This window comes from Octopus bimaculoides, chromosome 1, assembly GCF_001194135.2.
Source record: "Octopus bimaculoides isolate UCB-OBI-ISO-001 chromosome 1, ASM119413v2, whole genome shotgun sequence".
Taxonomy (NCBI): domain Eukaryota; kingdom Metazoa; phylum Mollusca; class Cephalopoda; order Octopoda; family Octopodidae; genus Octopus; species Octopus bimaculoides.
This window is the reverse complement of record NC_068981.1, coordinates 15,914,682-15,928,796: the sequence shown is the minus strand read 5'-3', so window position 1 is coordinate 15,928,796 and position 14,115 is coordinate 15,914,682. Positions and strand designations below refer to the sequence as shown.

The window sequence follows — 14,115 nt, the reverse complement described above, 5'->3', positions numbered from 1 at the left end:
TATATGTGTGTGTGTGTGTGTGTGTATATATGTTTGTATGTGTCTGTTATATATACACAGAGTAGGGATCCGGTTTAAAACAAAGATACAAGGCTCATCCCAATGCAGTCTACATTAGCTGCTGATATGGACCACTTGCATCGCAAGTAATTCTTTCTACCACGTAAAACAATGCACAGAATTTTCTACCATAGTTTCATTGTCAGTTTGGCCACGTAAATTGTAATTACCAATAGATTCCCTTCCTAATATACTCCTTTCCACTATACTCATTATAATTTGTTATTATTTAAGTTGGCAGAATACATTTGGTATATTACAGTGTATGTCATCGAAACTTGAACTGATGTAGGGCTTAATCACCAGCTAATAAAGAATTCTAGCTACTACAATAAGCGACGAATGCCATTTACTTTCGGCTGTACACTGGCGCCCGTATACGTTAAGATAAATACAAGGGAAATTTGAAATACTTTTAATCATAAAACAATTCTAAATGTGCGTACGTTTCTTTCTTCACACTGGCAAATGCGACTTTCTAATAATTATCACTTTCTGTCAAAATTTCTTACACCACAATATACACCTTCAGAATTTACGTTTTACTGTCCACTGGCTTTTGAATCTATTTCTTATCAGCGTACTTTGGCATTATTTAATGTTTTACATCAGGTAATACCGATGGGAGACCGAAAAGTAAAGGCGATGCAAAACTGGTAAATATACATTTAGATATGAGGTTAATAGCCTGGAAAATTATAATCGTTATAAAAGCAACTCAACTCGGACGTTTAAACATTTGTAATTTAAAATGTAATGACTATAACAAATAGTTGTTTCGTTTTTTTCTTCTTCCGTTGAATAAACATTTGAGTTAATGAGAAGAGAAATATATTATTTAGAAAATTATAGAATGTATACTTTTCTTTCTTTCATGAGACATTATAGGTCAGTTTGAGAAAGAGAGAAAAACATCTGAAACGAATAAACGATATAGATAATGGTTTTAGTGAGATACCAGAACTTGCTTTCAGCATCAATTTTTAACAAGCTGTCTACATTCATTCTTCCAAATTGAAGGAATTTTTTATTGAAGAAATCAATATTGATACTGTTATCGTTCAATGAGATATTTGTTCGTAATGATATGTGTATAACAGTGACAATTTGGTAATGTTGCCAGTATAACACAGCAATATTATATTTGGAGGACACCAGTTATTTAATACTTCATAAATGATTTTATGAAAAAAGGAGAGGGGTTTTGTTGAAGATGTTTAGCATCACGTAAATTCATATCACTTCTTGGAAGCAGCATTCTAACTTCAGCGGATAACAATTAATTAAACGCTATTCATTCGTTCAGATAATGCAGCTATGCATGCACACTCATTTATCAACCAAAAGTAGACATGTTATATTAAAAGAAAAAAAAGAAAAACAGTCACTGCCTGAGGCAATAGAGCTGCTCCTTTTTCTAAATTCCTAAAGAATAACAAAAATAAGAACCAATTTGTGCGTGCATATAAATGAATAAAAACATCTATGTATGTATGTATGTATCTATCTATCTATCTATTGCCTGTCTGTCTGTGTGTCTATCTATCTATCTATCTATCTATCTATCTATCTATCTATCTATCTATCTATCTATCTATCTGTCTGTCATTCTTTCTTTCTGTTTCCCTGCCTGTCAACCAATTTAGATATTTATATATGTGGGCGCAAATGAATGTGGAATGCGTAACTTTTGGTACATACATGATTATGTAGAGGTATATCTACTCAATAGCTACGTAAAGAGAAATACACAAATACACACTCACAAGCATGCACCTATATTACATGTATCTATTTATATAACTATAATTATACGTTTCGTAAAACACAGTTCATCGTTCCTTATTTTGTTTTTGTTTGTTTTGAGATCACCGTGTGTTCAACTATCAAGTTATCGCCTTGTTCAGCCAATGAAGTTTATAAGTATTTTCAGGTTTTATCCGTGCATCCTATTTATTTTTTTGACAAAACATTAATTACAATGAAGTTATCAGCTGTTTTCGGTCGAAGAGTTTAATTAAATATTTGGTGTGTGAAAATAAAGCGGAGAAAGATAAAGAGAATAATAGCAACAAGGAAAAAGTAAACATGCCTGAGAGGAAGAGAAAGAAGAAAAGAAGTAGAAAAAATAAATTAGTATAAAAAAAACATAGGTCTACGTGTATATAATTTATATAAGAACATGCATAGATATATAAGTTTAGCTAGGTCTGTATATCATGAATGATTATACTCGCATCCATGCGTCTGTAAATATATGTGTATATGTTGGCGTACTAAACTGCATCTTTGAACTTTAACTCAATTTGAAGTCGTAGAATTATACATACATACATACATACATACATACATGATGATGTCCGTCCACTCGTAACCGAGGAAGACCATAGCCGACCTTCATGAACATTGTGCGCTCTAGCACTAACTTATATTTTGCATTTGCGGCTCCATTGGGGGCTAATGAGCTCTGCTCTTGACAATCATACACGACTGCAAGGATTGCAGACGAAGCTTACATACATACATACATACATGCATGCACAATTGCGAATATCTCTTTGAAATTCAAAGAAAAAGAAGTTATCTATGGACATCTGCTTCGAAACCTCGAGCTTCTATATACATACCATGAATTCATATCCATACCAATAATAATTGGAACACTAGGTTTTGTTAGTAAATGCTTAAATGAGTATCTGGATAAACTGGGATTTTCAGAAAGAGATAGCGACCGACTTTACAAATGCAATCTGTGAGTGGCACATTAAAAATTTGCAACACTTTTCTCAAGTTCTAAATGTGAATTGGTCTGTGTTAACTACATCCCAAAGATGGAAACTTGTATCTTTGTTGGGAACTGGCTCCCCGCTCTGTGGAAGATTTTTAACAATTAAAACATAGAAAAGATACGCATATACAGGTATACGCACATACACATGTACTGGCGATGCTCCAGCATGGCTAAAGCTATTGGGCTAAAAAATATAAAATAATAAAATGATATATTATTACTGAGGGGGTCAGTATTGCTACCAGAAGAAAATCCACATATCCTATGTAACATGGATGCCATTTTAGAACACCGAATTCTGTCTTATCAACCTTCAGAAATCCTCTCATATAGGCGTTTCGTGAATGAAAGCACATACATCGTAGAAGATGGTAATCGTCTGTCATTGAGGCCTGAATTCCCATATAAGATGATTTCACTCTAATGGAAATGATTAGTGGAACGTGTCCGGTCACAGCTTGCCAGTCATTTCTCACTGTTATGATATATATAATAACAGAATCTTTTCAGACTCTGATGTCGCAAATAGCTAGTAGGCATAAGTAAAATCAATTGGCGACGGATGCAGTATTTGTGTCAAAAGCTAATTTTTATATCAAACTTAACGCCGCACATTGTGTTATTAACCTTGAAAGAGTCTCACATAGGTGCATAACAACATACATATTGAAGTAAGAAAGAAATCTCTGTTGATTCATTTAAAGTACAGGACCCGATATAAATGTGGAATATTCTTTAATACAAAATAACTGAAAGCCTCTGAATTCCACTTGTCAGATTTACTTTTTTCCAATCATCAGTTATAAAAGCGACCTTGTTTACCTTTTGAAAATTTCCTTCTTTGAATATCTTTTTTATATATGAAATGAAAATTTGAAAAAGAAATTCTTATTCTTGTTTTCGTTTGCTTATCAATCTTTGCGAACGATACGTGCAAAAATACGACTGCCTCAAGCTCACGTTTTTGATTTCATTTCTGGCATGATGGTAATATTACAAATGTCTTAAATTCCATACGTGCGAAGTCATGAAATTACGTTACTATTTATGTAATGTTTTAAGTAAAACTTTTATACAATACATCGAAAGAAAAAAAAATTAAACAATGTGTGTGTACGTCCGTGTTTATTTTCCACGCGCTCGTACAGACGCATACATTTACACATAAGCTCGATAACATAATTTACACAAAACTATATGTGTTTATACGTATATACACAAAATTATATATGTGTCTCTACATATACATATATACACATAATTATATATGTGTTTATACATATACACATATACAGTTATTAAATGTGTGGCTGTGCATGTGTGTGGTGTGTGGCTGTGCATGTGTGTGGTGTGTGCGTGCATGTGCGCATGCGTGCATTTACTAAAAATAATACACTAAATACAGAGCTTTAAAAATCATGCAACACTGTTTTTGTTATCAAAATTCGAGTAGGATAAATATCTGTGTTTGTCTCCACACCATCGCTTGACAACCGATGTTGGTGTGTTTACATCCCCGTAACCTAGCGGTTCGGCAAAAAATAAAAACCGATAGAAGAAATACTAGGCTTACAAAGAATAAGCCCTGGGGTCAATTTCTTCCACTGAAAAAAAAAAGAAACCTTTTAAGGTGGTGCTAGAGTATGGCTGCAGTCAAACGACTGAAACAAGTGAACTAATAAAAGATTAAAACAATAAAAGAATAAAGATACACCTATATTTACATTTTAATTACTGTTTTTTTCTTTTCCGCTGATAGCCGTCTAATCAGTCATGGTAAACATAAACATAGGTATCGCTCCACCTGCTAGCAATATGTCTCTGTGTCTCTTTCTCTCTGTCTGTGTGCGTGTCTCTCTCCATACACATGCTCATATATATATAGGGAGAGAGGGAGAGAGGGGGAGAGAGAGAGAAGAAAGAGAAAGATACGACGTGGAAAGCGGGGATACGCCAGGTTTAAAATGTCTATGACACGTAGTATATCACGTCAGCGCATCTACGATTCCATCAGGAGTTAATGACCCCACGATCATCACCACCTCTAGACACACACTCATAGACACACACTCCTAGAGACACACACACACCCACGCACACACACACACATACACACACACATATATATATACACACACGCACTCACACACACGTACGCACACACAAACATACACATACACAGACATATAGACATACACACATTTATATAAATGTACTTGAACTTCTTTACACAAAGCATTTCTTGTGATTCATGGATTATATTTCTGTCAGTCGAGATCATGTATCGCGTTTCATCAATCAAACATTACGTGACCTTTACTAGTTCATAGAAAGGAATCAGCTTTGATGTCGTCCACATCAAAAAAAAAAAAAAAAAAAAAAGACACATTATTATGAGACATATAAATCAACACACACAAATGCAGAAAGATAGACTAATAGATATATACATTCGTATGCTGTGTATTATTGGCGAGGCATTTTTGTGAATTTAAAGATTTAAATATAAACTTAGTCACGATAACAATTGTTTTCAGATTAAATGAACCGTCTCTCTAAGACACCATATCTTTAAACCCGATAAACAATCGTCAGTTTTATGATATGTCCTACTACATTCGTTATCAATGTATATGTCCTCAAATGACAGGTAATTTCCTTTATTTGGATGCATCATTAATTGTATATTTCAGGAACTTCGCTGAAAAGTATAAGGGCCGTAACACATTTAGCAATATTTTACACTTGAAATGTAATATTTTTCTCATATCTTGATCTACATGTACTACTGTCATTGTGTAAGTAACAATTTCCAATAATAACTGAAATAAGTTGTGAATAGTATCATTCACAATTATTATTAAAATCAACTATCGTATTGTCATTTTGACAATTAGATTAATGACAAGCGATAAGATTGTTAATCTTACACAGAAATATATTTTGACTTATCTCCAAAATAGCAGCGTCCATTATTGAGATATACTTTAAAACAGTAAGAGAACAATGAATCATATAATTTATATTGATTGAGCTAATAATTGCAGGAAAATTTGAGAATAGTCTTCCCAAGTACTTCTTGTACCTGATTCTCTTGCACATTTGAGGAATAGAATAGTTTCGTTTTCTAAAGTAATAATGACAATAGCAGTAATAGTAGTAGTAGTAGTAGTAGTAGTAGTAGTAGCGGTACCACCACCACCACCACCACCACCACTACTACGACTACTACTATTACTACTACTACTGATGATGATAACAACAACAACAACAACAACAGAAACAGCAACAACAACAACAACAACAACAACAATAATAATAATAATAATAATAATAATAATAATAATAATAATAATAATAATAACAACAGCAACAACAGTAGTACTACTGATAATCCTTTGTACTGTAGGCACGGCTTGAAATTTGCGGGAAGCAACTAATCTATTACATTTAATCTAGTGTTTAACCGATACTTATTTTATCGACCCGCAAGAGGACGAAAGTTAGAGTCAACCTTGGCGGAATTTGAACTCAGTACGTAAAGACGTACGATATGCCGCTAAGCAATTTTGAGCACACTTGTTTCAAAGATCGGCACAATGCGAGCAAGTTTTTAAGAAAAGGAGTAAGCCGATTACATCAACTCCAGTTTTCATCAAGTATTTGTTTTAAATGACCCCTGAAAATGAAAAATGAAAAACAAAGTCGACTTCCACAGAATTTGAACTCGGAACGTAAAGACGAACGAAATTCCGCTAAGCATTTTGTCCAGCGTGCTAACGATACTGCCAGCTCTGTAAAGACAAACGAAATACCACTCAGGCATTTACAAGTACGAAGCCCGATATAATAATAAAAGTGGTTTTATATGTTGGAAAGAACTATTTTTTATCTTTTAACTATCAAACAATTGATATTGTTCATGATATCAGTTAACCGCCTCTTGTCAAAATTGCTGGCCTTGTGTCTATATAGTAATAAGTATTCCATATTCACTTTGCTCTGTTAGTAGGTTTTGGTATATCATCATACTTTGGGTAAAGTCTTTCGTAATTATCATTCCATATATCACTTATGCTATCTTTTACACATTTCCTTGAATCATTAACAACCACGTTTATAATGTATGCTTTACAGGTATTTCTCTGTATTTGTTTGCAATGAACTAAAAGTGCATAGACGGTATTCTTGATAATGGGCTATCTTCTCGGGAATGTAATATAACATTGGTTTCTAACGATTCTCTTTATGAAAACCACCTGCTAAATGACGTATAATTCAATAAATTAGTAACATATATTCACTTTATTTTGTCATTTGGAAAGGTCAAAGTAATTTTCCTGAGTAATTTTCCAACCATTATGTAAAGAGATATTGCAATAGCAATATTCAAACATTGCAGAAATGTGAACAATAGCCATACATGAATCACAATTATCTACTCTAATAGCTTTTATTTAGGAATAGGTGCGTAAATAATTCATTTCTTGAATTAATGACTGTTTACTTATTATTTGCAAATTCCCTTGGAGCTGCTGAATACTAAAGAAATGAATGAAGGTATTTTCATATTATAATAGAGAACAAAAATTTCTATTTCATTTGTCAATATACAATAAACGGTGAAACTTCAGGTGTATAGAATATCACTATTGATAATGTATGGAATTACACACAATCTATCACGTGTTTATTGCACACATATTCGTCAACCAAATTAGTATATATGAATTCATGAATGCTATTATAAGCTATCATAACGGAATAGAGAAAATGAGAAAAGAGGAATTTTACAACGGTCATATCTTTATGATATATGATATCGTTCCTATGTGCTGTATCGTCTCAAGACTTGAACTTTCGAGCCTAAGACATTCTCATTTATAGCGTCGTTCTATATCAATTCTACTAAAAGTACGATGAAAATGCATTGAATCTTCCTCAATGAAGCACTCCTGTACCAAACTATTGCAAAAGTAGATTGCGCCTCAAGAATGTAAGAACCAATCAGAACACAGGATAAGCTAATTTCTACAATGTCCACAAATATATCGTACTCGAACAGTTCCTTGATACGCATTTTTGAATAAAGTACATACTCAAGTAATTCATAAGTTCTTAAAACATGTACGATAGCTCAGATCCCATTCTGTGAGATCCAGCTGTTCATTATTAATATAATACTTCAATAAAAATGAAGTGTTTCTATGTTGAGAACACCGTTTTAGTCAAAGAGAATGAAATTTTATGTATATAGCAGACAGTCACTTGAAAATAGTAAAAATAATCCTCTCTCAGAAGCAGAAAAATTAAATTAACTTTCCCTGAAGACGACGTAAGATCGTTTTAAATAATAATAATAATAATAATAATAATAATAATAATAATAATAATAATAATAATAATAATAATAATAATAATAATGAATATTTCTTTATTAACAATAATAATATGAATAATAAGAAGAATATATAATGTAAGTCAAGAATGTTGAAATAAAATGAGCGCTGTTTATGGCTGGAAGCTAGAAACCTAAAGACGAAAAACAAATAAATAAATACAAATAAAAAGAAAACTGAATCGCTAATTACAGCCGCTCATGAACAAGACATGAGAGTGAGGTTAATAAAGAAAATGTTTGATAAAACTTAGAGAACGAATGCAGAACCTGTGTTGGTACAAGTGTACTTTGAAGGTTAGCCGAATGTGCAGAATCAAAGTTTCATGATATTAGTTGGAAAACGACCCAGAGGCTATGATAAAGAATAATTATTGTATGATTTTATGGGATTTCTCTCGTTAAGGCAAACCATGCTATTGAGGCAAGAAGACTAAGTATGATCGGTGATGGAAATAAAAATAAAAGATAAGATGATGGACTTTGCAGTACTATATGATAGAAAATAAATAGCAAAGTAGCTGAAAAAACTGAGAAATAGTAGTACCAGGCCAAAGACCTGCAGAGATTTTGGAGGACATAAGCGACAATTATTCCTGTGGTAACTGATCGTTCCCTTGTCACAACAGTCAAACTGATGCCTAAGAAGCAGAAGTAATTTGAAATTGAGTCACGTATAGTCAACCTTCACAATGTGCCATCCTATATTCTGCAAGAATCCCTAGAAAAAAACGCATGAGATTTTGAGACTTGTCGTTACCAAAGCACAGAATAACATGTCGTTTAATTAAATTAGCATGTGATAGCTTTTGAGTAAAACGTATTCATGCTCTCTGATTTAGGCACACGCCCTGAAATTTTAATGGGCGGCTGTTGCTAATTCCACCGATTCCAGTACTCGAATGGTATTGTATTTTATCGATCCTAGAGGATTGAAATTTAAATATGAACTCGGAGGGATATGAACACAAATGTTAAAACGCCACAAGAAATACTGCAAGGTATTTATAGCGACGATGTAACAATTCTGCAATCTCATCGGGTTACAGAGAAACACTTATAACCGATTCAGGAGATATTCATAGATAAAGAGGAATATAAAAGCTTATCGTAAACGCTTATCGTTAACGCACTGGTTATCTCCCCGTTAATAATTCTTTTCTCTTATTGGTCACTCTTACTACAATTACAAGGTTACCTCATCAACGTTTATTAAATTCATCAAATCTCATATTAACATGAAGAAAATCTGTTTACTAATTACTATTACTTTCTCTGTCACCCTCTCTTTGTTCCTGGTCATTTCTGCCATAGTCTTTTTTTTTTCAGTTCTGTCGTTCTTTCAATCTTTCCTTTCTCTAAATTCCACTTCCCACTTTCTGTCTTTCCTTTCCTCGTTCAGTCGTTTTCTTTTTATTTGTTACTATCATTTCTTCACTCGTTCATTCATTTATTCACTCTCCTTTTCATCCTTTTCTTTTCTTCCTTCCTTCGTTGGTGCTTTCATGCTTATTTTATTTTCTTGCATTGGTTGCCTTCTTTTGAGCTCTCTCGTTCACATGAAACCAATTTCCATATGTTAAGCTGTCTAAAACTCCACTCCCTGAACTTGCTGTTACAGTCTCACTTAAATCTTAATCATATGGTTGCTATTTCCTGCTCTTACTCATATCCACTTGTCTCTTTTCGTTTGTCAAATGATAAGCAAGCACCTACATATCGAATCTCATATGCTCATTTGATTACGTGATGCACCATCCAACTTGGCGCATGATTTCTATTATGTCTACCCGTCATTAATAGTTCAGAGACGGATGATTTCACTTATTGTATAGCACGTGAATAGAACGCTCACAAATATAGCCAAAACAACTTCACAATAATCGAAGGAAAAATCAAAACGATACATAATACGTGAAGATATTAGTTTGTTTTAATTTATGCCGCTGTTGCTATATCCACTCGTAAAATGAAATCCATGTAGGAGTTTTTGAAAGAATGTAATGGAATTTCCTTAAATATCTGTCATTGCGAGACCATAAGAAAATAGATTACATTTTGATGAAAATTGAACCGTGGGCTTGAGATATTAAAGCTTTGAAAGAGAATCTAAACTACTTCTTTTTGAATTCCTGTAATTTCTAATACAATTCTTTAAATCTTTGGAAATGAAAGAAAAATTGGAAGTTATTTTCCGAGTGCAAATGTTTGTCCAGAATTTATAAAGAAATATATTGCCTAATATTTAAACTATTGGTTCAGATTATGAAATATCAATAACAAGTGGTATAAATACTTTCTCCAGAAGAATTATAAAGTAAAAATATATTAAATAAATGTTATAAACTCTTTCATAATGTATATATCATTATTGTGTTGCAAAAATTAATTTCTCTTGTTCTGTTATCGTAAAAGAAATGCCTTGTAAACTATCACTAACAATTTGTGTACCAACTAGTAAACAGAAAAAAAGGTTAGACTCATTCAATATGGCATCAGATAAGTAGGCCAGTAGTTTTGATGTTGTCTCAGGTAATGTATGATTGACTCTTAACATTCACCAAGCATTTCGAATGTTGTAGCTGCCGATAAAATGGTGCCGCCGTACAGCTGGGTACTCATTTACAAAATTGTATTTGGTTCAGTTTTCTGTACAGGAGCGTATTTCCTGCAGTGAGGGATAAAATGTGTATGTACAGAAATGGACGTTTCCTCAATTGTTACACAACATACGGCACGATTTTAGTAAAGAGAGGTGGGAGTGTTTGCAAATCTCGTAGACGTATTTAAACTTTTATCTTCTTTTTTTCTCTATTTTCAGCAAATGGCGAAGAAAGCTAAAAATGTAAAGCGTGCTCGCAGAGCGTCAATGCGATATACCGGGGGATATGCAGAACCTGAAAATGGAGGTGTAAGTACAAATTGGACTATGTTATAGACAGAGAATAAATATAAGACGAATGTAAGATTGAATGAGAAATAGCTGCAAGGCTGGAGAGAGACGGAAAGGGGCGAAGAGTGAAAGAACGAGAGATAGAGACAAAGAAAGATAAGAAGAAAGAGAGAGGGAGAGAGAGAAAGAGTGGGTGTGGGAGAGAGAAAGAGAGGAAGAGAGAAGAGACAGATTTTGTTATACAGAGACACAGACAGGTAAAGTGGTGAAAGAGAAAGAAATATAGAGCGAAACCAATTCGCGAAGACTAGGTGAACGTAATTGGACAGCATCCAATTGATGTTAGATATAATTAAGGAATCTAAGAGAAATAAGTAGTATCTTTCAGTTTGTGATTTAAAGAGAAAGAAAGAAAAGAGAACGTTTGTAAAAATAAGAGTAAGAGACAAGTAGTTTGAACTACTTTGCGGTTAATATCCATTAATATAATAGCCATATCTGTCTTCGCCTTAAAAGATAACTAATTTAAACGCACGAATACATGAAAGACTTATTGATATAAATGTAATCACAGAGTTTCCTTGTGTAAGAAATTTATGGAATGTATGAATGAAGTCCATCGCAGGACTATAACGATTTCATCAATTCTGAAATAAGTTGAAAGCAAATTCAATCACTAGATCCTATCCAAATCTCAAATTACTTCCTCGAAACACCAGCCTAACTCCTTGAAGGAATATCCAAAATTTTAACCAGAGCAGGGCAGTTGGCAAGGTAGTTAACATTTTACAAAGAAAGGAGACAATGGTGGATGGAAAATTTTTGATTATAGACTATGGTAATAAGGACTGAAAAACGTATTTTTCAAAACGTTTAGAATACGTGAAGGGCACCCAACTGTAATCATACAGACCTTGAGGCATATAATTGAGATTAGGCTATTTGTAATAGGTTGAAGGACAACAATAACCAAAAACCCACAACGCACGTGGTCTCATCAATAAGTATCAGATTGTTGCTATAGTAACGAAGCTAAAGCTCACAGAGTGGGGACGATTGGCAATGTTTGACCTTCAACTCTGCTGTGGAGGCGCACTAGTATTTAACGTACTAGCTTTCTTCCGCTGTTTACAGCAATGATTGGAAGGAAGGTGTGTAGTGTGTGATCGTCGCATTGACCATGACATAGAAAGATGTCATGGCGATTCATGCTCAGAGTCATACACAAAGTTGCAGAAATTGTATGGAGAGAAGTGTATGAGCCGCACATAAGTGTACGAGTGTTTCAGACATTTCCAAGATGGCCGAAAATATGTCGATATTGACGAACGTTCTGGGAGACCTGCAACCATCAGAACTGAGAAAAACATTGCAGATGTGGGTGCAGCTATGAGGGGAAATCGTTGAATCACCATCCGTGAGTTTTCAGAGGATGTGCAAATTAGTTACGGTTCAGTTCAGTTCATTGTCACTGAAGATTTGGGTATGAGACGCGTGTCCGCCAAGTTTGTACAAAAACTGCTTTCAGCTGAGCAAAAAGACACACGGTTTTCAGTTGCACAAGATCTCCTTGATTGTGTCGAGTACGATGAAAGATCTTTGAAAACTTTGCGTAGGCCTCCGAGCAGTTATCACTAAGCTTTTGGCAAAATTCGATGCAGATTCTCTGGTCAGCTTTCCCCGTCATGATCAATGCGACGATCACACTATACACATCTTCCCTCCAAGCACTGCTGTGAACAGTGGAAGTGAGGTAGAACGTTAAAACTTAGTATGCATGCACAGAAAAGTTCAAGGTCAGTCTGTGCCCAGCGGCTTCATTCTGCCTGCTTCGGATTCGTCACTATAGCAACAGTCCTGATACTTATTGATCAGTCCACGTAAGTTATTGAAAGGAAACTAAAAATATCTAAATATCTCTACCGACAATTCATCTTTTCTGTAACCCCAATATGCTCAACTTACTTCGGAATAGATCTACGTAGTTTTTTGCCCAATCCCTGGAGGTTACCAGATGATATTTTATGTATCAAGAATTTCATTATTGGCTCCGAAGATTTCGAAAGCAAAATAGACTCTATAAGAATATAAAATTGCGAGTATCAATTCTTTTACTTGTTTCAGTCATTTGACTGCGGCCATGCTGGAGCATCGCCTTTAGTCGAGCAAATCGACCCCAAGAATTATTCTTTGTAAGCCTAGTACTTATTCTATCGGTTCTTTTGCCGAACCGCTAAGTTATGGGGACGTAAACACTCCACCATCGGATGTCAAGCGATGTTGGGCGGACAAATGCAGACACAAATACACACACGCACACACACACATATATATATATATATACATTCTTTAAGTTTCCGTCTACCAAATCCACTCACAAGGCTTTGGTCGGTCCGGGGCTATAGTAGAAGACACTTGCCGAAGGTGCCACGCAGTGAGAATGAACCCGGAACCATGTGGTTGGTAGGCAAGCTACTTACCACACAGCCACTCCTGCGCCTATCAATGTATATACAACATAATAAACCACGTAGTCTGATGCTTTAAGTATCAATATCGTCAGTCTTTTACTTAACTTAGTATTTTTTTTCTTTCATACAAATTAAAAAATAGTAAAATATCAAGAAGCCACAAAGTAGCATCTAGGTGATGACCGTAATTGCTAGAAATAGCAGCCAAATCCTGCTCGGGGTTTCCAGAAATAAATTCTAGAAAATCCTCTAGAGCAGAAAAAGCAGGCTATATGAGGCCATTTGTGAAATGAAGTCAGTAAGATTATGCCACCACCATCACCACTACTACTACTACTACTACTACTACTACTACTACTACTACTACTACTACTACTACTACTACTACTACTACTGTCACCATCACCAAGATCAACAGCATATATTAATAACTGCGAAATTTTCCTGAAATCACATTATACAAAAAAACAATGCAATCTGGGTATATTTGCCCCAAAAACAA

The 14,115-nt window shown here is 34.3% G+C and overlaps 1 protein-coding gene across 3 annotated transcripts in view; it reads left to right on the top strand.

Annotated features, from left to right (window-relative positions):
- Positions 1 to 14,115, top strand: part of LOC106876580 (glutamate receptor 2) — a 737,813-nt gene that overhangs the window by 607,453 nt on the left and 116,245 nt on the right. For all 3 annotated transcript variants that reach the window (XR_001410261.2, XM_014925186.2, XM_014925185.2), the window contains exon 17: positions 11,071 to 11,160. Coding sequence is in view for 2 of the 3 variants with exons in the window: in XM_014925186.2 (XP_014780672.1) it covers positions 11,071 to 11,160 (90 nt within the window). In the remaining variant the exon portion in view is untranslated. The remainder of the gene's footprint in view (positions 1 to 11,070; positions 11,161 to 14,115) is intronic.